At 40.4% G+C, this 24,392-nt stretch overlaps 1 protein-coding gene across 1 annotated transcript in view; it reads right to left on the bottom strand.

Moving 5' to 3' along the window:
- LOC124721278 overlaps positions 1 to 24,392 on the bottom strand; it is a 210,700-nt gene that overhangs the window by 13,200 nt on the left and 173,108 nt on the right. The window contains exons 8-9 of the mRNA XM_047246163.1: positions 24,048 to 24,311; positions 4,952 to 5,218 (exon numbers count right to left, since the gene is read on the bottom strand). Coding sequence (XP_047102119.1) covers positions 4,952 to 5,218; positions 24,048 to 24,311 — 531 coding nt within the window. The remainder of the gene's footprint in view (positions 1 to 4,951; positions 5,219 to 24,047; positions 24,312 to 24,392) is intronic.

Below are 24,392 nucleotides of genomic sequence, written 5' to 3'. Positions count from 1 at the left end.
AATGACTGAATATGATGCTCCATAGTCCACAAGAGCTTGGGCTGGTTGGCCATCCATGAGTATATCAATGCAGTTTCCTACCATTTCTGTAGTGATCAACAGTGGAGGATTCTTCTCTTCAGCCCCCTCACCTTCAAGGAAGGTCGCACCCTTTAGTTTTCCAGGTTGCAGTGGCTAGGTGATCGGCTGAAGTGGTGAAACGGTGATGGAGACCTTGATTGGCGAGCTGGGGAACATCCTCTCCAGCGGCTAACTTGCAGCGATGGTGACCTACGTCGCCCTGCACCAGCATCTTCTTGTTCATCTCCATTGTCCAGCAGTTGGCGTTGGCTAAGATCGGTCTGCTGTCTTCTGGCGTCGGCGTCATCAAATATCCGCTGCCTTTCTTGACAATAGCGCACCACATGTCCTGGGCATCCGCATTGGAAACATGCTGGTTGGTTATCCTGCGTCCTCCAGATGTCTGTCTTCCTTGGTGCCAAAACAGGTTCCTCATGTGGCATTGTAGGAATGTAACTTCACCTGGGTTTCGACTTTTTTACCATTTTACAGGGAAATGAAGAATGATAGATTGGGTTCAATGTCTGTTCCACTTCCTCCCTTATGACCTCTTGAAGGGTCTCAGTTTATTGCTCACTGTGCAATACAAGTGCCTTCTGAACTTCCTCACTCACTACCTGACGAAGAACACTTGTGAAATCAGTTTCTTCCTCCATCACAGACATCGACATTACGTTTGGAAGCCATTCAAACTTCTTGTGTGCAATTCTTTTTTGATTCAGTGTCTCGATATACTGGCACCATTTTATGAAGTTGTCAGCTGTCAAAACCTCCTTCAGGAGTAGGGCTTGATAAATGTCCTCAGCAACACCCTTCATGAGATGTGCAACCTTATCTTCCTCTTTCATTCGAGGATCCACTATTTTATATGGCTCCAAGACATCTTGAATGTAGGACGCTGTCGTTTCTCCTGGATGCTGTGCCCTGCACTTTAATTTATCCTCAGCCTGCACTTTCATTTATCCTCAGCCTTGGCATTGTGTGTTGCCAAAATACTTGCACAGCGCCACCTGGAATACTTCCCAGGTTGTGAACTTCTCCTCGTTGTTCTCATACCATTGCTTGGCAGTGATCTACAAGCAGAAAAATATGTTAGCCAAACAGACGGTGTCATCCCATTTCTTAAATTTGGCTATATGCTCATATGCCTTCAGCCACTTGTTTGGATCTTGGCCATCATCATCAGAGAACCCGGAAGGATGTCTCATGTGGTGGCATACAGTTGGTGTCATCATGATGCCCTCTTCTTCTTCTTCTTCTTCTTCTTCTTCTTCTTCTTCTTCTTCTTCTGTCTCCGATAGATTGCAGTCTGTTGAATATGGCTTGAACTTGGGTTTCTCACCATGTAAACGGCAGCTCTGTCATGGCCTGATGGGAGCCACTGTGTCATTGATAATGTGCGGGATCACAAGTTCCAATACCTGGCGTCTCCACCAGATAATTTGATGTAGAGGAAGGTGTAAGTAGATGAACGACAAACACTAACTTCACTTAATGAAGGTTTATTCAGCACTTGCACATACAAGATCGTGGAGTGAACTGCCTCCAGCCAAAACATATATGGTACAGAACATTCCAGTGCAATGATTCCTGCCATTTGTGGATACTTCTAGAATGTACTCAAACCGAATATAGAAATTAAAATGTTTCAGTTCAGGTGAGTTTTAAACTCACAACCCTCTATGCAACAATCTAGTATCATAACCACTACACTACAATGACTGCACTACTCAGCTTCTTCTGTGACAATGTTTTTAATTTGTGGGTTACTATCCTTACAATTCATCTTAATTTGGACTATATACATTACAAGTTTGGTTAATTTCATCAGTATATTAATCCAATAATGTTACAATACAAGCTCTTTCATTTACATAGCTTTGTGTAAGCCTAGTATTGCATACTTTGTTATTGTATCATACTTTTCAGTAAATTTTGTCCTATTCTGCTACATTACACTATGACACAAAAATGCCCAAAATTCATTCATACAGTATTTGTGAGTGAGAGCACATAGTGACTTACAACAAGCTTTACACTTAATTTCAAATGTTTAGGAAACTTTCTGACAATCCCCACAAAATGGGAAAAGGGGAAAAAAATTATTATTTATTACATTTTTCACTGTTCATGCAGTAAAACTGCCACATCAGGTGTGACATTTTAATTTATTACTTCTTCACTGTTAACTGTATTTGCAGTGCATTTTGGTGACACTATTCACATATACCATGGAATATACCTGCAAAATTATATTATTGTACACAAGTAGTTATTGAGATACAACACCAAAAACACTGAGATGTGTGAAAAACTGCCACATCATGCATGGTGCTTAAATCCACGTATGCCATTAAATGTATCTACAAAATCAAATAATGGAAATCCAGGATGGAATAATGACAATATTATGAAAAGGATAGATTGCTACTTACCATATAGTGGCAATCTAGAGCCACAGAAAGGCAGACCAAGAAGACTGCTAAACAAGTAAGCTTTTGGCCAAAATGCCTTATTCCATCCTGGATTTCCATTGTTTGATGTTGTAGATACATTTAATGGCATATGTGGATTTAAACACCATGCATGATGTGGCAGTTTTTCACACATCTCAGTGTTTTTGGTGTTGTCTCTAAATAACTACCTGTGTACAATAATATAATTTTGCAGGTATATTCACACACCACAAACATTCACAGAAACACAACTCTCACACACATGACCACAGTCTCTGGCTGCTGAGGCCAGACTTGGCCAGTTTGGTGTGCGTATATTGTCTAATTCAGAAGAAGACCTTTTAGCTGAAAGCGTACTTGTTTAGCAGTCTTTTTTGGTGTCCTATCTGCTACTCAACATCTCCACCATTCAGTGAGTAACAATCTATCCCTTTCATAAATGTACCTTCAAAATTATATCATTGCATGACACATAGTTAAGGAGATACGATGCCATAAACATTGAGCTGCATGAAAACAAAATTGAAGTGTGAAATTAGCCATAGATACAGGTGAAATATGTACACAGATATCTGTGAAATATGTTGAATATATGTGAAATAATGTGACGTGCATATGTGGGCAAAGCTGTGGATAAAAGCTGCTCCTATACACCTAAATCGATTTCAACCAAACTTTGTGCACATACTACTTACTATCTGAAAGAAAATACTGTGGGGTGAGAACCAGAAACCTCCTACTGGATGGAGGTGACAATGTGGAGAGAAGATGAGAGCGAGGAATAGGTGGACAGACAGAGAGGTGGAAGTAGGAGATAGACAGACAGAGGGGAGGGGGAAATGGACTCAGAAAGGGAAAAGTAAGAGATGGACAGAGAGAGGGGGAAGAGGAGATGGACAGAGAGAGGGGGAGGAGGAGATGGACTGAGAGATGGGGGAGGGGGGATATGGACAGAGATATGTGGAGGTGGAAATGAATAGAGATACGGAAGAGGAAGATGGACGGAGAGAGTAAGGGGGGGCGGGAGGGGGGGGGAGGGGGAGCAGATGGACATAGAGTGGGGGAGTAGTGGATGGACAGAGAGAGGGGCAGGAGGAGATGAGGGTGGAGGAGTTGGACAGAAAGAGGGTGGAGAAAGAGTTAGAGAGTGGGCAGATGCGATGGACAGAGAAAGGGGATAGGAGAGGATGGACTAATAGGATTGGAATAAGTACTTAGCCAGGCAACACTGGGTGCTCAGCTAGTTGCTTTATAAAATATAGATGCTTTGAGTGTCAAATCCTGTGTTATGAGTACCTTTAACAACTGATATTGCAACACAAATTGGTGCTAAAATACTAAAATTATTTTGATTACTACCATTTACAGAGGCTTCAATGCCAAAGTTGCATCCAACTACCTTATCAAACATGCTAAAGATTATTATCTATTGAACTGTTTCTAATTTCAGTGATCAGTCATGATGTTACACAGTGTTTTTCTAGGGCTTTCTATACATTAATTTTATGTGGAAATAACTGCACCAAAGAAGTCTTGCTATTACTCCTCCAAATTTGACAAATTACAAACTCATAAATTCTCTACCACAAATTTATATTTCGACAATGAAACATTATATTTACAGCCGGTAGGCACACAATTCACAGTTCTTTCATACAAAATTAAGTAATGAGTGATAAATGTGAAATGTAGTCATACAGTAACAATATAAACAAGAGGATACAGTGTAGCGTATATTTCATCTATCAGATGTATCGTGTAATACAGTAAGTGAATCTTGTACTATTACCTTACAGTAAGTAGTCTTTCACATTGTAACATAGTGTATATGAACCACCATTTCTTACAACTATGCAACAGACTTCAAAGCCATAATTGTGTGCAATATGAAAAAAGAAGGAACATCATCATAGGATTGTACAAGAATAGAATATCATCATTTAGAACTATCTGGTGGAACTGTCTTCTTAGACTGAAAACAGCAGCACCCAACTGTGCCTCACATGGTCTGTAATATAGCAACCCCCTGTAAACTCCCCCCCACCCTTTCCCACCTCCCACTTACTTACCTGTCCCAACCAGTTCTTTCTTCTTTGAAAACTGAACCTATTGTTCTTAAAGCAAGGATTGCTGTTGTACATTTTAAGTATCTATATTAGCTATTGAGACATGAACCTCTTGGAGGTAAATATGGAGTGGTCTCTCTCTCTCTCTCTCTCTCTCTCTCTCTCTCTCTCTCTCTCTCTCTCTCTCTCTCTCTCTCTCTGTGTGTGTGTGTGTGTGTGTGTGTAATTTTAAGTATTTTCCCTCATTACACAACACCTAAATTTGTAGACTGAAATTTACCCATATGTAAGCCTGAATAATCAAGAAAGTTTTTTGTTTATTCCAAATATTTCTGAGTAGCAAACTGATACAAAAGAGCATGTTATTACCTGCTCCAGTCCAGCTGTGTTTCCAACTTCAAGTAAATGATTTCTCATCAGTTCTCTGGGTGTTTCTGAAGTGTCTCGAGAGAACATTAACATAGCAAATAATGGAACATCTTCCCCATTTGTGTAGTTATGGTACAGTTCAATAGCATTTTTAAGCATATGTAGTTTAACTGCTTCCATTATGTGCAGGTCCATTGTAGGATCAGAATTTAAAATATGTGCTACTTCATCTTCTCTGTCTGCAATATGTGATGCCAGCAGACGAGGCTATAAAAATATCAAATAAGCAGAATACAATGTTTTATAGAAACCAGTTAAATAAAAGACATATGTACTGAATAGGTCCTTAATTGAAAAATCTAGTTCCAGCATGACTGCATTTGTGTATGTTTTAATGTTTTATATGCTATACAACAAATTGTCAGCATCTTCAACATAATACAGTCAGGATATTTAGAACAAACAAACAAAAATATTATTCAATATAAATAGATAAATAGTAATGTAATAAGGAACAACTGTCCATCATATTCAAAAAATATATATTAAATAAAATATGTTGTTATCATGATCACCCTGAAAACAACTGCGATGTGATAAGCAAACAATAAAACAGTAAGAAAGGATATGAATGTTGAACATCTCCAGTGTAATAACACATTCATTGAATGTGTAGTTATTGATCTTCCACTATCTACATAATTATATCCACATATTACAATGGGGAATCAGTTTTTGTATACCGTCTGTTAGAAATTTACCACCTGTGATAACTATGATGATGATGATGATTTCATGCACAGTTGTTCATTAAACATTTTGAAACTGGGTACACAAGTGTCATCATGATGAAATGTCTGTTCTTTTCAACTGCTAGATTAAAAATTTCTACCAACTTAATTTTTGCTTTTGTATTTCAAAGGTATGAAAGTGAATGTCTGCATTCAAATATGACTCCTGCATGCTTTTGAGCAGTAGATATAGTCTAATGAATTGAAATGTGAGCTATGTTGTGCATAACAAGGAAAAAGATTCAACTGTTTGTGTACTCAGAGTAAAATAAAAATTGGACATTGAGGATAACTATTTATAGTACATACAATTCTTATCTCTTTAAAATAAATATGACAGAATGTCATTAAAAACACTCTTTGCATAGTAATCCCAAGTAGTCTGAAAATACAGAGTTGCTCTTCAAGGAATACACTTCATTTATTTGACCAATGTCACTTACAGACAATCAGAACTGCAGGGGGGTTGTGGGAACAGGGTATGTGCTGGGGAGACAGATCCCACATTCACATCTCAGAGGAACAGGTGCTAGAGAAAAGGATTCAGACAGAATGGGTGCTGAAGCAGCAGTTGAAGGCATTAGTTGTGTGTTGTGCAGAATGTTCAACAAGGATGGCTACAGCTAGCATCAGTTTGGTGGTGGCTATCTATGTAGATAGACATCAGATTATTTGTCATACCCATATAGAACACTGCACATCAATTGCAGTGTGGCAGGTATATGTGACATAGCTATTTTCTCATGTAGCCAGATGGAAAATGTCTGTGACTGCATTGCAGTAGTAGATAGGGACTGGATGTATGGAACAGGTCTCGCCATTAGATCATCCACATGGGAATACCTATAAGCTACTGCTCTGAGAATAAGGATGAAAAATGGATACACTAGCACACTGCATTGAATAGGTGACAGAATATCGTTTATCTCCAGGGCACAGTGAGAGGTAGTAGAAGCCCTGGGAAAGGATGTTGTTGAGGTTTCCAAAATTTGGATAATATCAAGAGAGACACTGAGCAGAGGCTGATTTGCAGAAACGATAGATATGTTTGTATCATGGGTAGAACTGATACATGAGATCTTTTTCAGACCTATCTACTTCATCATCGGCTCTTTTGCCCTACCCATTTTTCTTGTCTGACACCAATCTGCTTGCGAAACCAATCAAAAACAGAGAAACAACCAGTGTATTTGTGCCAGTCTGGGAGGTGTAGGAGGGGGAGGGGGGGATGTTATCGTACAGGGTGTCCCTTCTAAGGGTCATGAGATGCATTTCTCTGATGTTTGGCAGATATCTGCAATTTTGTCTTTGCTTTGTGTTGCTGTTGTATTCCATTATGCACAAAATTATTTTTAAAGCAGAATTTTAGTATGACTGCGAAATCTTACACAAAACATTTTTTCACATTCTGGATTAATGCATTTTAAATGCTTGTACTCTCCACAGGTTGGTTACAGGGCAAAAAATGGCAGTCTCAGAGTTTTACCTCTCTCTCATTACAGAAGCTAGAAAAATATGCAACAAAATGGTACAAATCTGACAGAGGAAGACGTTCTGATTTACAGGAAGGCATTTTCCACATACTACTGTGAGTGAATTTTCAAAGAAAAATTTGCTGATGTGCAGATGTGTGGTTTCCATGAAACAGAAAGTGCACGAGGAAACTAGATACCAATGTAAAACTTGCAATGTACCATTATGTGTTCTACTCTGTTTCAAGACTTATCACACAAAGAGGCATTATTAATCATCGGGAACTAAGACTGATGTCATAGTTGAAATTATTTGACACTTGCAAATAAACTGTTTTGTTAAAAAAGAAAGAAACAAGATCCATAAAAATATAAAAAAAGAAGATCCATAAAAATATAAAAAAGAAGATCCATAAAAATATAAAAAGACAATATAAAAAACTAATTTTAACTTTGTCAGCACCAGAGGAAAGCCTGCATCAAAAAGAAGGCTTGGAGATAGATACAATGAGTGTAAAGAGTATTCAGACATTTCCCTCAGGTGAGAAGTTCACTGGCAAATGAACAGAAATTGTGTTCCAGATATTACAATATATGTTCTGAACATAATGTAAATGCACAGCATATATTGCACCAGTAAAACTAAACTCATGTATACACTTCTACTTATAATGAACTAGAATTATTATTATGTAATGTATATAATCATATGCAGATATTATTTTGATAGTGAAATTTACGCAAGGGCAATAAAGCAGGAGTGAAAATACATATTGTGCATTGAAACAAGTATTCAAATGCTTCAAGTTTCTGAATTTGAAGTACCCCTCCAGGTTATGAAATATGCTGGCAACAAACAGACTTGGTGTTTCAGAGGCTACAATATTTATTTCACATGTGATGTAAATACATAAGGTTCATTCCACCAGTTAAACAAAAACTATACATATGTATTCATCACTTTATACTGTGATGAAATTATTCCAACATGATGGATTTTTTGCCATGATACTTTCCTAAGGACATACTGAGTATTTAAAAAAGTATTCAAACAATTATGTTCTCACTTTGGAGTGTCTCTCTACATGAAAAAGTAACAGTATGCTGGCAAGAAACAAACTTGCTGTTTCAGATGATGCTACATATATATTTTGTACATGATTTAATTACACAGCATACACTGCACCAGTAAAACAAAAGTTGTATGCATTCATCTGTGTACCATGTAACGTAGACAGTTATATTTCGGTATTGTGATACTTGGCCATGGATATTGTGTGGGGACATATAAAAGGATTGAAAATACATAATACACATTTAAAAAAGAATTCAAAAGGTTCAACATTCTGAGTTTGAAGCATCTCTCTAGATGAAATAATGTGCTGGCAACAGGTGGACATGGTTTTACAATATATATACCATGCATGAAGTAAATACACAGCATACATCACATCAGTTAATAAAAAATTATGCAGATCTGAAAGATTTTGTATTTGGAAACATTGATTTCTGGCCTTGAAGTTTGCCAGAGAACAATTAATTTTATCTATGTAGCATACTTAAAAAGTATTCAGATGCATCAGAAGTGTTTTCTAGCAAGAAATTCCCTTCCCTTGTGTAATTTTTGAATGAATTGTTGTGCTAGCATGCACCAAGAAAACAGATGAACTAGAAGGGAGTGAATGTATGGATTCTGCAATTTTTGGCTTGCAAGCTACCAAATCAGCACAGTGCCAGGAGGCTAGCACAGGTAATATACAAGATAGGGAGCAGTCAAGGATGGAAGGGTCCAAGCACAGGTAGTCAGCTTAGGCTACAATGAAATCACACCCAGCTTGGCCTGTGGCAAACATGTCTGTAGCAGCAAATTTTATCAGTATATTTGTCTCATCAACAAACATTACAGGTTTCAAAGAGTCCTCCATTGTCCCCAATAAATCATTTATGTAGATCAAGAATGGCAGTGAACCAAGTGCCAAATCTAGTGGTATGCCACATTTAATGTTTCTCCATTCTGAATTTAAGCTTGTTCATGTCATATAATTTGCAAATGTGTTGAATGCATGTAGTCTACAGGAAGAATATGATACCTAAAATCAGTATTATATTCCTCAATGCACAGAAGAATTTTGTGCTCTCGCAATTTAAAAATTTATTATGGTGTATGTTTCTGATGTGAAATATACCTATATGTGTCCAAAGAGCATACAGAATGAAAAACCGTTTTGCAAACTGATCGACCTATCCCCATCATCTACTGCAAGTTTGTTGCAGACACTCCTTGGGGATATTATGAGAAGGTGACTACCATCCTCCCCAGATGTGTCAACATAAAACTTAGCTTTTCTCTAGTATGTTTAAATGCTTACCATATACTGGTTGATAAGTTCTATTACCAGGTAGTATCAGATAGCATGAAGATGAATTAAGAGATTTCCACAGAAGAGTTCACAGACTGGTTATACAGACATAATTAGGTTACCATTCAGAGTGAAATTAGGGCAGTGGTGGTTCATCCTATGGCACAACAGAGCAATGAACTCCACAGAATTATTGGCGCAAGAGAAAATTTTACAGTGCATAAAGATTTTCGACTTAAAATAATACATTCTCCTGCCTCCATGACATACAATTACGTTAATATGTATGAATATCCCTGCTGATGTCTATAGTCATGTTTGAAACTGGCAGTCAACTCTTATGTGCTCAACTCAACCCATGTACAAAATCCAGCTGCACCCGCACTCCTGGAGACCACAGTCCAGCTGCTGAGTTCATTGGAAAGGGCTGAGAGATGAGTGGAGGCCAGGAAATGTTTTATATCCTGAGCATTGGAGCAATGCTCCAGTGTGTATCCATGAGAGCCTCCACTTCTCCTCCTGCTGCTGCTGAACCTTGCCAAAGTGCAGTTCTTCTTCCTCCCCAGTTGATGCATTGATATGACACATAAATATCACATTTTGAATCGAATTCATATCTACACTATTCTGTGGCTTATAATATCTGTTGTGTCATTGATCCATGTGAGCTATTATACTTCTCAAACTGCAACAGCGAGAGTGTAGTCGACAATGACAGGCAGAAGTTTTACCATATTTGTTGCAGTAAAGTTTCCCATTCTATGATCAGTTTTTATAGTTTGTTATGTGCAAGAATTTGATATTGTTGTGTTTTTGAAGATACGAATTCTACAGTGTCTACAGTGTAATTCAGGATTTATGATATTTCAGTGCAGAGACTTAAGAGAAATTAGTTTCAGTTTACCTTTCCTGCCACTTGAAGATAAACTTCATGTCAAGGAACTAGGGAGACCAACACTGTAAATCATGTTAGTCAACAAAACTAAAACAAATGTAGACTGGTAATGTGGTTGTGATATCACAAACAAATTGTATTGTTTTCCATGTTTGTTGTTTCCAAAAAGAATTCCGGAGGTTACATTACTTGGACACTAAGAGGCAATGACGGTCTTGGACATTTACTGTATTACAGAAGATGAAGAAACATAAGTGGGCTAAATCACATATGGCAGCAAAGACAGAGCACAACCTCATAGTGAAACACAGTATCAGATGACAACTGGATAGTGCTTATAGGCTGTCAAGTGAAAGTGTGACACAATGATCAGGTTCACAAGAATTGTTATGTACTCTCAAAAATTGTGCATTGTATTAAATTTTGTGGTGCTATTGAGCTTGCACTTCATGGATATGACACAGTTACTCATCAAAGCCTGAAATTTCCACAGTCTTATAAATTTTACTGCTGAACTTGATGATATGCTTAATGATCACCTTTTGAAGCCTACTGTTCTCAAACACACTTCTAAACATATTCAAAATATTTACTTTATTGTATACTGGAGGTTTATGATGATCAAATAACAAAGGAAATTCCTGTTCCTGCTTTTGTACAAGTTATGGCAAGTGAAACAACTGACATTTCAGCAATTTCAGATTTTTTGTGGTTATCAGATACATTTTGTCTGAGGATAAACAGACAAAAAGGTTTTTGGGTTTCCTCATTCCTCATAAACATGACGCAAAAATGTTAACAGAATTGCTTAAAGAAACTTTACTGGATGTTGTGGACAATTCAGAGAAAGTTACTTCTCAGAGCTGCAATGGTGCAGATGTCATGAGTGGTCATCATTCAGGTATAGACTCTTCTGAAAGAGCATTTCAAGAATGCCTGTGTTGTTCACTGGTATATGCATAAGTTGAATCTAATTTTAGACTTAGCAATGTGTCAGAATATGGACATCAGAATTTTTATTACCTTAGTGAGCTTCTTAGTTTTTTTACATAATTATTCACAGTGAATCGCAACACTAATTGACATAGTGAACAGAAAAGTCCCTCTTGTTTCCAACATAAGATGGAATTTTAAATAAAGAAATGTGCAAATTGTGTAAGGAAGTAGAGTGTCACTTGCAGAATGCTTGGACAAAATTGAGCTTACATCTGGACAAATTACTATAATTATTCAAGCGAGAGGGTTCTGCCTAAAATTAGAGTATCCAGTATTTCAATTTTGGTTTCGGTGTTCAAACATATTATGGCACATGTTGACATTTGGTACAGTCAATTACAAAAAATGAGCAGTTGACCCACTGAACACACAAAAAGGGATACAACATTTCAAAAGAGCCATAAAAGATATACAAGGTAGCATCATTGACACATTTCCCACATCCAGAAAGTTGATGCATCCTGCTAAGAGACAGAGACAGGGAAATGAAATTCCAAAAACTATTCTTGCAAAAGAAGTGTATGATACAAATATTGCTGAGGTTGCTAAATGCTTAGACGTCATAAGGCATCTCCCTGCTGCAACTTAATTATGAAAAGTTTGTTTCATATTCTGCAGTAACCAAATAATATCTAAAACCAATCCAAACAACACAAATAAGGCTTTATTCATAAACCTTGAGACAATAAGAGAAATAAGTTTCTTGTGACTCCACACGTAACAAGACAAAAGAATCATACAGAATGTGCAACATAAATTATACAAAGACAAACTGACGTGAGTGGTACAAATGAAGAGAACGTAGTGAGACTGAGTCAGCACTGCTCTGCGTGTATATAGGTGTGAGTCAGTAGTAGATGATGACGCGGAAACCATCCCATGTACACACCTCCTACAGGCAGCCTCTACTGGCCTACCTGTGCTGATACAGTTGGCAGCTAATTTAAGTACATGTGCACATTGACACTACACTCAGCACACACACACTCAGATGCACTAGCAGCATCATACAGTATATGCAACTTGATTTCCAAAAATATTGCTGAAGAGATCTTGTGAAATATATCCCTTCCTAGGAACAATACCAGAGAAGGAAAGTTTGCTACTCACCATATAGCGGAGATGCTGAGTTGCGATAGGCACAACAAAATGATTCACACAATTATAGCTTTTGACCATAAAACACACACACGACAGAGGGCAGGAGAGAAGGTGTGGAGGGGGGAGGGGTTAAGTAGCGGAAAGGAGAAATAAAAAGAAATTAAAAGATGGTGTGGTGGTGAAATGACAAATGTGTAGTGCTGTAATGAGAACAGGGAGGGGGCTGGATAGGTGAGGACAGTGACTAATGAAAGTTGAGGCCAGGAGGGTTATGGGAACGTAGGATCTATTGCAGGAAAAGTTCCCACCTGCGCAATTCAGAAAAGCTGGTGTTGGAACAGGCTGTGAATCAGTCATTGAGATGAGGGATATCATGTTTGACAGTGTGTTCAGCGACAGGGTGGTCCATTTGTTTTTTGGCCACAGTTTGTCGGTGGCTGTTAGTGTGAACAGACAGCCTACATACAATGCAGCACAGTGGCTGCAGCTTAGCTTGTAAATCACATGACTTGTTTCACAGGTAGTCCTCCTATATAAATGATACCAATCATTTCCTTGACCGATTCTCCATAGTTCCTGTCCCTTTACCACACAGTGCCCTGCTCATCACTATTGATGCCACCTCCCTGTACAGTAACATTCCTAATGCCCATAGCCTTATTGCTATTGAACACTACCTTTCCAGACGCCCTATGGGTTCCAAACCAACAACCTCCTTCCTAGTCTCCATGACCGACTATACCCTCACCCACAATTACTTCTCCTTTGAAGACATTACCTACAAACAAATCTGCGGTGTGGCTACTGACATCCGCATGGCACCATCCTAAGCTAACCTATTCTTGGGCCATCTAGAGGAATCCTTCCTAAAAACCCAGAATCCTAAACTCCTCACCTGGTTCAGATTCATTGATGACATCTTTGCTATCTGGATTGAAAGTGCGGCCACCTTAATCACATTCCTCCAGAACCTCAACAACTTTTCCCCCATTTGCTTCACCTGGTCCTACTCAACCCAACAAGCCACCTTCCTAGATGTTGACCTCCACTTCAGAGATGGCTACATCAGTACCTACATCCATATCAAACCTACTAACCACTAGCAATACCTCCCACTTCGACAGCTGCCACCCATTCCATACCGAGAAGTCCCTTCCGTACAGCCTAGCCACCCGTGCTCATTGCATCTGCAGTGATGAGCAGTCACTCTCAAAATATACCGAGGGTCTCACTGAAGCCTTCACTGACCATAATTATCCTCCCATTCTTGTACAAAAACAAATCTCCTGTGACTTATCTTTCCAGTCTCCCACCACCTCCCAAAGTCCCACAGTCCGGCCACAGAGGAGCATTCCTCTCGTAACTCAGTACCATCCGGGACTGGAGCAACTGAATTATATTCTCCACCAGGGTTTCGATTACCTCTTGTCGTGCCCCAAAATGAGAAATGTCCAACCCATTATCCTTCCCACCCCTCCTATCATGGTATTCCACCATCCACCGAACCTACACAATATACTCGTCCATGCTTACACAACCCCGCTCCCAATCCCTTACCTCCTACCACCACCTACTTCAGTCCAGTCACTAACATCACCTATCCCATCAAAGGCAGGGCTACCTGTGAATCCAGTCATGTGATTTACAAGCTAAGCTGCAACCACTGTGCTGCATTCTATGTAAGCATGACAACTAACAAGCTGTCTGTCCACATGAATGGCCACTGACAAACTGGTCAAAAACAAGTGGACCACCCTGTTGCTGAACACGCTGCCAAACATGATATCCCTCATCTCAATGACTGCTTCACAGCCTGTGCCATATGGATCCTTTCCACCATCACTAGCTTTTGTGAATTGCGCAGGTGGGAACTTTCCCTGCAATACATCCTACATTCCCATAACCCTCCTGGCCTCAGCCTTCGTTAGTCACTGTCCTCACCCATCCAGCCCCCTCCCTGTTCCCATTCCAACACTACACACACCGAGCGAGGTGGCGTAGTGGTAGCACACTGGACTCGCATTCGGGAGGACGACGGTTCAATCCCGCGTCCGGCCATCCTGATTTAGGGTTTCCATGATTTCCCTAAATCGCTCCAGGCAAATGCTGGGATGGTTCCTTTGAAAGGGCATGGCCGACTTCTTTCCCCATCCTTCCCTTATCCGATGAGACCGATGACCTCGCTGTTTGGTCTCTTCCCTCAAACAACCCAACGCAACCCAACACTACACAGCCGTCATTTCACCACCACAAGTTGCGTTTGCATGAATGTGTGTGTGCGCATGTGTGTACGTGTGTCTACTGCTGACAAAGGCCTTTATGGCCAAAAGCTATAATTGTGTGAATCATTTTGTTGTGCCTATCGCAACTCAGCATCTCCGCTATATAGTGAGTAGCAAACTTTCCTTCTCTGGTATTGTTCCTAGGAAGGGATATAGTTCACAAGATTTCTTCAGAAATATTTTTGGAAATCAAGTTGCATACACAGTATTATGCTGCTAGTGCACGTGAGTGTGCTGAGTGTAGTGTCAATGTGCACATGTACTTAAATTAGCTGCCAACTGTATCAGCACAGGTCGGCCAGTAGAGGCTGCCTGTAGGAGGTGTGTACATGGGATGGTTTCTGCGTCATCATCTACTACTGACTCACACCTATATACATGCAGAGCATTCCCACCATACTATCCCTCCCCCTCACCGTCCCTGCCTCCTCCTCACTCCCACCCTGTTGCCACTCCCATCATGCACTGGTGCTGCTGCTTGCAGTGTGGTTTCAGTTCTCTGAGATTGCAGGTGTGTGTGTGTGTGTGTGTGTGTGTGTGTGTGTGTGTGTGTGTGTGTGTGTGTAGGCCATGCTGATTGTTGGTGCAGCATCTTATGTCTCACATTACTTCCGCTGATATAATTAAGCTTAGACCTTTATACTGACCATGCTCCCTGTGTCAGTTCCCGTATTTTGCGTGTTATCTCCCGCACTTTTCTGGTGTACATGATCTTATGTCTCTAACTACGAACCCCTCCCCACTCCCCACACTTTCTCTGTTCTATCCCTGTTCGCACCCACTATATCCATCTTATCCAGTCACATCTGCCATCCCCCTTCTTCACGCTTATCTGCCCTTAAACCTGCTACCCACAGTAATATACATATATTTATTAATGATTAGTTATTCTCTACCTTGACCCTTGTGACTTCTCACCAATTTAAGTGAGTTTTTGCCTTCCACTATCGTCACCTTCCTCAGATTTAACTCGTTTTTTCCCCCCCTTGTGCATCCATTTGTCCTTTTCGTACTTTTCACACGTATTTAAGTTTATCTTTGCGTAATTTTTCGGATGTAATTCTACTTTCCAATGTAATTTTTCGCATTTTTTTGCACCACCATGGATCCTTGCTCCTTCCATCTGCATCAATACAGAAAAGTTTCCTTATCCATAGCCAGATCCCAGTCCCACATACTGTTCTTGCGTTGTTGCTTGGCTCATGAAATCCCTCCTAATGGTCTTACCTTCATATTACCCCTCCTTCCACAATGACCTCCACATGTTCAGATTCTGCCAATCCTTAGCCCTCACCAACATAGTCCTGCAAAACCATATCAACAAAGCCCAATCCTCCTTGCTGTACCTTCTCTCCATCTGCAAAATTCTCCTACTATGTAATCCCAAATTCCTGGAACCCATAACACACACTGAAACTCTTGCCCTGCAAGAACTTGAGCAACATGCACAACACCACCTCAAAAAGCTCTCCATCCTGCTAACTTCCTACTCCTGCCTCGGAGTACCACTGTCCACTACTTCTACAACAACCTCCAAACCTCCCCCGTGGCCCCTCATAGCTGACAAATCCTGTCCTGCAGAGCTACCACACTTACACCACCCTCCAAAACTCCCTCCCATCACCACATAGAACCCAGAACCTAAACAGACCTGCAACACAGTTATGAACCTTTCCTCCAGAAACCTTAGTCCCACAGAAATATCAGTCCTTTCCAAAGGCCTCACCTTTTGCCCCACTCCCAAATTCAACCATGCAGACCTTCTCTCCTTCTCCCAGTCCCTACAATGGAAACACTTTTCACTACCAACCCGACCAATCAGACTCAACCAAAGACCAATATTGAACCTTGCCTAACTCAGTTCACTCTTCCATCCAACTGTGCTCCACCCCCAATGCCTCCAAACCACCCCCTGTTAACTTTCCAGAACTTCTTAACCTCTAACCTTATCTCACCACCATTCCCCAAATCCCTCAACATGCAAACTAACCTTACATCCGCAGAAATAACCACAGTCCACCATCTAAAAACTGAGCCCAACCTTATAATCCTACCTGGAGACAAAGGTTCCACCATCTTTGTTTTGAACCGCAAGGATTACATGGCTCAAGGACTCCGTCAGCTGTCAGATACTTCCACCTACAAACCATGCCACAGTGATCCCATTCCAGTAATCCAGCAGGATCTCCAGTCACTACTCAAATCCTTAGGCCCATCCCAGAGCCTCTCCCCAGAGTCCATCTCTCTACTTACCCCTACCACTCCCCGCACTCCCACCTTCTACATGCTTCTATAGTCCATAAACCCAACCACCCAGGACGCCCCATTGCGGCCGGTTACTGTGCCCCCACTGAGAGAATCTCTGCTCTCATAGACCAACACCTTCAACCTATTACCCAGAACCTATCCTCCTATATAAAAGATACCAACCACTTCCTCAATAAACTCTCCATAGTTCCTGTCCCTATGCCACACAGTGCCCTGTTCATCACTACTGATGCCACCTCCCTGTACACTAACATTCCTAATGCCCATGGTCTTACTGCTATTGAACACTACCTTTCCAGACACCCTATCAATTCCAAACCAACCACCTCCTTCCTAGTCTCCATGACCAACTATACCCTCACCCACAATAACTTCTCCTCTGAAGGCATTACTTACAAATAAATCTGCAGTATGGCTATGGGCACCCACATGACACCATCCTATGCTAACCTATCCTTGGGCCATCTAGAGGAATCCTTCCTAAAAACCCAGAATCCTAAAACCCCTCACCTGGTTCAGATTCATTGATGACATCTTTGCTATCTGGATTGAAGGTGAGGACACCTTAATCACATTCCTCCAGAACCTCAACAACTTTTCCCCCATTTGCTTCACCTGGTCCTACTCAACCCAACAAGCCACCTTCCTAGATGTTGACCTCCACTTCAGAGATGGCTACATCAGTACCTACATCCATATCAAACCTACTAACCACTAGCAATACCTCCACTTCGACAGCTGCCACCCATTCCATACTGAGATGCCCCTTCTGTACAGCCTAGCCAACCGTGCTCATTGCATCTGCAGCGATGAGCAGTCACTCTCAAAATATACTGAGGGTCTCACTGAAGCCTTCACTGACCATAATTATCCTCCCATCCTTGTAAAAAAACAAATCTCCTGTGACTTATCTTTCCAGTCTCCCACCACCTCCCAAAGTTCCACAGTCCGGCCACAGAGGAGCATTCCTCTCGTAACTCAGTACCATCCGGGACTGGAGCAACTGAATTATATTCTCCACCAGGGTTTCGATTACCTCTTGTCGTGCCCCAAAATGAGAAATGTCCAGCCCATTATCCTTCCCACCCCTCCTATCGTGGTATTCCACTGTCCACCGAACCTACACAGTATACTTGTCCATCCTTACACAACCCCTGCACCCAATCCCTTACCTCAGAGCTCATACCCCTGTAACAGACCGGCTGGCCGGAGTGGCCGAGCGGTTCTAGGCACTACAGTCTGGAACCCACGACCGCTGCGGTCGCAGGTTCGAATCCTGCATCGGGCATGGATGTGTGTGATGTCCTTAGGTTAGTTAGGTTTAGGTAGTTCTACGTTCTAGGGGACTGATGACCACAGCAGTTAAGTCCCATAGTGCTCAGAGCCATTTGAACCATTTGAACCTGTAACAGACCTAGATGCAAGACGTGTCTGTTACATCATCCTACCACCACCTACTTCTGTCCAGTCACTAACATCACCTATCCCATCAAAGGCAGGGCTACCTGTAAATCCAGTCATGTGATTTACAAGCTAAGCTGCATCCACTGTGCTGCATTCTATGTAAGCATGACAACAAACAAGCTGTCTGTCCACATGAATGGCCACTGACAAACTGTGGCCAAAAAACAAGTGGACCACCCTGTTGCTGAACACGCTACCAAACATAATATCCCTCATCGCAATGACTGCTTCACAGCCTGTGCCATATGGATCCTTCCCACCAACTCCAGATTTTGTGAATTGCGCAGGTGGGAACTTTCCCTGTAATACATCCTATGTTCCTGTAACCCTCCTGGCCTCAACCTTCATTAGTCACCGAGCTCACCAATCCAGCCTCTCCCTGTTCCCATTCCAGCACTACACAGCCGTCATTTCACCATCACACCCTGTCTTTTAATTTCTTTTTGTTTCTCTCCTTTCCACTACTCAACCCCTCCCCCCTCCACACCTTCTCTCCTGCCCTCCATCTAAACTGCAACACTTCACTGTCGGCCACTCCCAACATACTATCCCTCCCCCTCCCCGCCTCAGCCTCCTCCTTACCCCCACCCAGTCACCACTCCCATCATGCACTGGTGCAGCTGCTCGCAGTGTGGTTTCAGTTCTCTGAGACTGCAGACGTGTGTGCAAGTTGCGTTTGCGTGTGCGTGTGTGTGTACTGGTGACAGAGGCCTTAATGGCGGAAAGCTATAATTGTGTGAATCTTTTTGTTGTGCCTATCATGACTCAGCATCTCCACTATATGGTGAGTAGGAACTTCCCTTCTCCGGTATTGTTACATTCCATCCTGGATTTTCCATTGTTTGATATCCCTTCCTTGGATGCAATAAACTGGAAACAGAGCTTCAAACACTGCATATGAGGAATGAGTTTAGAACTCTCACGGGTTCTGTACCTCTTCTGAAATCCCTGCCTGAAAATAAGTTTCAGGAGCCCTTTGGAGAAATAATGAAACTCCAGAAAGTGATAGTAACAATACTGATAACAACATCAGAGGAGAGGTGATTTTTCTCTACCCTGGAAAAAACAAACATTTTTCTGCAAACTACTGTGAGTCAAGAGAGGTTAACATCACTAGCAGTAATCTCCATCAAGAAAGATTTAGTATGCAATACTGTATACTTCAAAGAATGTCTTATTGACAGATTCTCTGCTTGTGAGGAGAGGCGATTTCATAAAAATATTCATCAAAAAGTAAGTGTATTTCTCAACAATATTTATTTTGTTATTAGTTTTTAGCCTTATATTTAGTTATTTGGAACACTGAAGTCAATTTTCCTGTGAACCCCCATATAAAATCCACAAACTGCCATTAAAGCAAGGTATTAGAATAGTAACTGGTTATATCTTTTTAATATATCAGCGAAGGATGATATTAATAAAATAAGTAAGTAAAGTTGCAAAAATGTGTATTCAAAGAGGTGCATAAATTTCAAATGCAAAACAATTGTTACATTTTATTAATTGTGTTCACCTTTGTAACTGAGAGATAAGCACAGCTGACTGTAATGCGGAGGATCCAGGTCCAATTCCTGGTACTTCCAGCTATTTTTCTTTGTGGGGTGGGGAGGGGGGGGGGAAGCACTTGTATAGGGGTGCACTCAGCCTCATGAGGCCAATGGAGGAGCTACTCTACTAATTAGTGGTGGATCCAAGCTCAAGAAACCCAACAACAATCGAGAAGGTGGTGTGCTGACCACATGTCCATCCAAATGGCATCCAATGACACAACAGGCACAGGATAACAGGGCAGTCAGTTAGGCCCGATTGATACATCTTGGGCCATAAGTCAGATCTTTACTTTACCTTATATTAATTTCAGATTGATTACGGCTGTCTAATCACAAGATATGTATTTTACAAACATGAATTGGGTCACAACATATTGTACAGTATTAATATCATTATGCACATTAAGTAAATTATGTTTAAAGAAGACCACAGATACAAATATGTAAGTAATGAGCGAAATTTGAACATGAAATATTTGTCAAAAAGAAATCTTTAAAGTGTATTGTGGATTTAGTACACCATCAGTTGTATTGAATTGGCAAAGTAAGATGGATTGATACAAAGACTGTGACAGACTGGCAGAATGGAGTTATTTGCTGTATCAATGCAGATGCATTTACAACAAATGGTGTACCACTCACAGCCATGTAACATGGCTTAGAAACAGTGCTCATACAATGATTCTAACACACAGGGATTGGAGACAAATGTCATGCCTTGGCAATAAGAACTGGTTTCATATCCAACAGGAATTGCTGATATCAGAGTATTCAGGACCATCTCAACCAGTTTTTGAGTGAATATTGTGAAGGAACCTATGTGCCGTGGACATTTGGAGACATGTACCATGCAAAAAGTGATATTTTCAATGGCCCAAATAATACAGAATCTGTACAGTAGCTGACTGGAGATATGTATCATAGTCCAACAAGTCACTAATCTGGCTCTTTTCAAATGATGCAAGACCTCAAGTTCACTGACAGTCCAAAGAAACATTTAATCTACAGTGTGCAGATGGTGTAGTTCAGGCTTGCACTGGTTCTGTTACATTTTGTGGATGTTTTTCATACCATGACCTCTCTCCACTCATCCAGATTACATTGAATGTGAAACAGGATGATTATTTCCATACTACCATAGACCAAGTGCTGCCATTTCTTCTATATCAGAGTAGGTCATCGTGCGCCAAACTTCATGCAGGTCTGCTGTGTGGGCCACATGCAGGTCAAAGCTTAGCCTGTCTTGGCTTTGCTCATTCCTTCCCTGAAGAACTTGATACAGCATGATATTTCATTTAGTATTGTGGTGTGGCATTTTTTGGTTGCAAAACTCTTTTTAGTTTGGCAAAATCGTGGTGTCAATGCTGTTTACCCTTTGCTATTAGTTCATGGTATGAAGGACGTTGACAGGACCAGTAGCTGTTTGCAGAAAGAGAGGCAGTCTAGCAATCTACCATCACAAGCCTTTAAAAAATGAATGGGAATGACAGAGGAGAGGGGTGAGAATTCTCAATCGTATTATGCAGTTGCATAAGCAGTAGTTGCTGCAAATTTGCTATGAAATGATATTGCAATACCATGCAGAAAGAATCTAGACTTAGTTGACAATGAAAGAACAAAAAATTGCAATGATTGATACATGGTATCCATTGTTCTATATGTCAAGAAACACTTTGTGTTAAATTTGCAGGCATGGGGCTCTTGAAAAAATTGGTGGTATGAATAGCAAGATTTTGGAAGTCACATGCATTCCACTGCCAGTTGCAATGGTTTATGATGGAACTGAATGAAGAGTATGAAGACCTCATATATTACTGCAAGGGACATGCCTGGAAAGAGTTTTTTATTTAAAACCCGCTATTGGTGAATTTATGAAGGAAAAAAAGAGTGCAGGAATGAAAATTAGAATAACCAGAAAGGACTGCAAAGCTTGCATTTTAAGTGAACTTTACTGCACACTGCCTGCAGTAAATCATTGCAAGGTGAGAAACAACTTCTTTCTGGTTCAATGAGGGTGCATTTAAAAAGAAAATTGCCTTATAGGGGCACATTTGACGAACAGAGTCCAGTCTCCTAAGCTCACTGTGACTAAAGAAAACATGTGACCTGGAAATAAATGCAAGGAAAGTACCTAACATTTTGAAGGCACTGTCAATCTTACACCTGTTTTTAAGACCTTACTGCTGGTAAACCTTTCAGGATGTTTTCAAGACCACCATTTCAGTGGAAAGCACCCCTGTGCATGTGCAACATAATTCCTGTTTTAATGTCAAATCCTTTTACATTATAACTGTCCAGAATGTATACATTGCTTTCCTCAGGTTGAGTTTCCATGTCTCCATAATGAGGTTGAAAAAGTGCATCAATTCTGCTCAATGTATCTGTGTGAAAAACCTTTTTCCACTATGAAATTAAATAAGTCACAATTAAATGGCAACCTGAGTGTGAAAATCCTTGAAAATGTCTGGGTCTGTTCATATGTGACAGTTTGTACTAGATTTGACTTCAGCATGCCAAAAATAATACTGAAAATTTGTTATCTTTGTGATCAATGTTGTTGAGAAATGTGAAATATAAAACCAAGTTGCATGCAGTGTGACTGAACTACCATTTAAATTTGCACATTCACAGTTTCCCCTCTTACCCTCCTTGTGCTCAGACAGCATGGTGTGGCAGGGGGGAGAACTGTGCAGTGAGGCTGAACACAATGGCACTCATGCCAGAGCACGACTCGCAAGCTGAATTCTTAACCACCCCTGTTTTATATGTTCATGGTGAGTATGCTGTGAACACTCTTGTCTTCCAAGTTGACAACAGTTGTGTTTGCAGGGTTTCACATGTACCCTCCTGTTTTGACAAACACTCAGGTACCCTATCACACCTCCAATGGCCAACTATATCACCTGATCTTAATCCCGTAGGAAATGTCTGACACTATTGGGAACAGTGGGTGAAAGGAACAGTGGGTGAAATGTGTCAGTCATCATCCCCACAATTTAGTAGCTCTGTAGGCTCTAATCATCAATGAATGGCCTCAGCTGAATATTGCACACTTGAAGAAACTTGTGGACACTCTCACTTATGAAACTGGGGCCATTACCAAAACTAAATGCAATGATAGATGATATAAGCATGACGTCTCCTGTGAGTGACTAACTTAATGGATTCTGCTTGAAGACACTTGAATAATATCTGTAACAGTTTGTAGAATCACATACTCATATCAAGCCAGCACTAACCTGGAATTTAAATATATACATGACAAGCTCTACTCAAATCAGAATCACACCACTAGCTTCTGACTCAGTCATGAAAATGGTGAAATGATAAAATATCATCTACATTACAATACAACAAGCAGGACATCTATTACACTGAAAAGGTTATAAATAAAACTTCTTCATACAATGTAGCCTTCTGTTGAGTACTTCTGCTTCTAATTTGGTGTTACATGCACATTATTCTACACTGGAGGACTGTTATTAATATTTAAATCTCAATGTGAATTTATTGGAAAATTTGTTTAGCTGTAGATACTTTTCAACTAGATAACTGGGTTCAGTGAGGTGAGCAATACAGTGAGGTGTGGACAGGGAATATTTGTTCTCAGTACTTATTAGATTAGATTAGATTTACTTTCATTCCAATTGATCCGTAGTGAGGAGGTCCTCCAGGATGTGGAACATGTCAGAAAAACAACAATACATGACAAATATTTACAACTAAAACAAATAAGCTAATGTACCATTCCACAGGTCCCAAGTGGAATGATCGTCATTTTTTAATGAACACTAAGAGTCATTTTACAAGTACTAACTGCACTGTTCTTATACAAGACATACTCTACAAATATGGTGGTAAGATATTCCACTTCCATATAAAGTACTTAAATACAGAATACACAGCAATGTATTTACCATATTATCTAGGCTCTGCAGACAGGATTCAATGCCAAAAAGTACATTACTTCCTTCGTATGGTAATCTACCAGCAAACGTCCAATCTTGTACCAAATTATGCCCTTCACTGCTCATTAGATATTGTAATGTACTGTAAGCAGAAGGCACTGTCAGACCTTGTGCCAAAACTTGGAAAACTGCTGCTCTAACACCACAATAGTTGTCACCACGTATACGCCGTAAATGAGAAACTCCCAGTGTTGATGGTATTTCAGCATACCCCTGAAAATAATGAACTAGTCTTTAGTTATTATCAAAAATTTCTGTAACATGGTGGAAATATTATTTTTCATGAACAGTCAA

Source organism: Schistocerca piceifrons, chromosome X (assembly GCF_021461385.2).
Source record: "Schistocerca piceifrons isolate TAMUIC-IGC-003096 chromosome X, iqSchPice1.1, whole genome shotgun sequence".
NCBI lineage: Eukaryota > Metazoa > Arthropoda > Insecta > Orthoptera > Acrididae > Schistocerca > Schistocerca piceifrons.
Note: the sequence above shows the minus strand (reverse complement) of the source record. Positions and strands in the feature narration are given on the sequence as shown.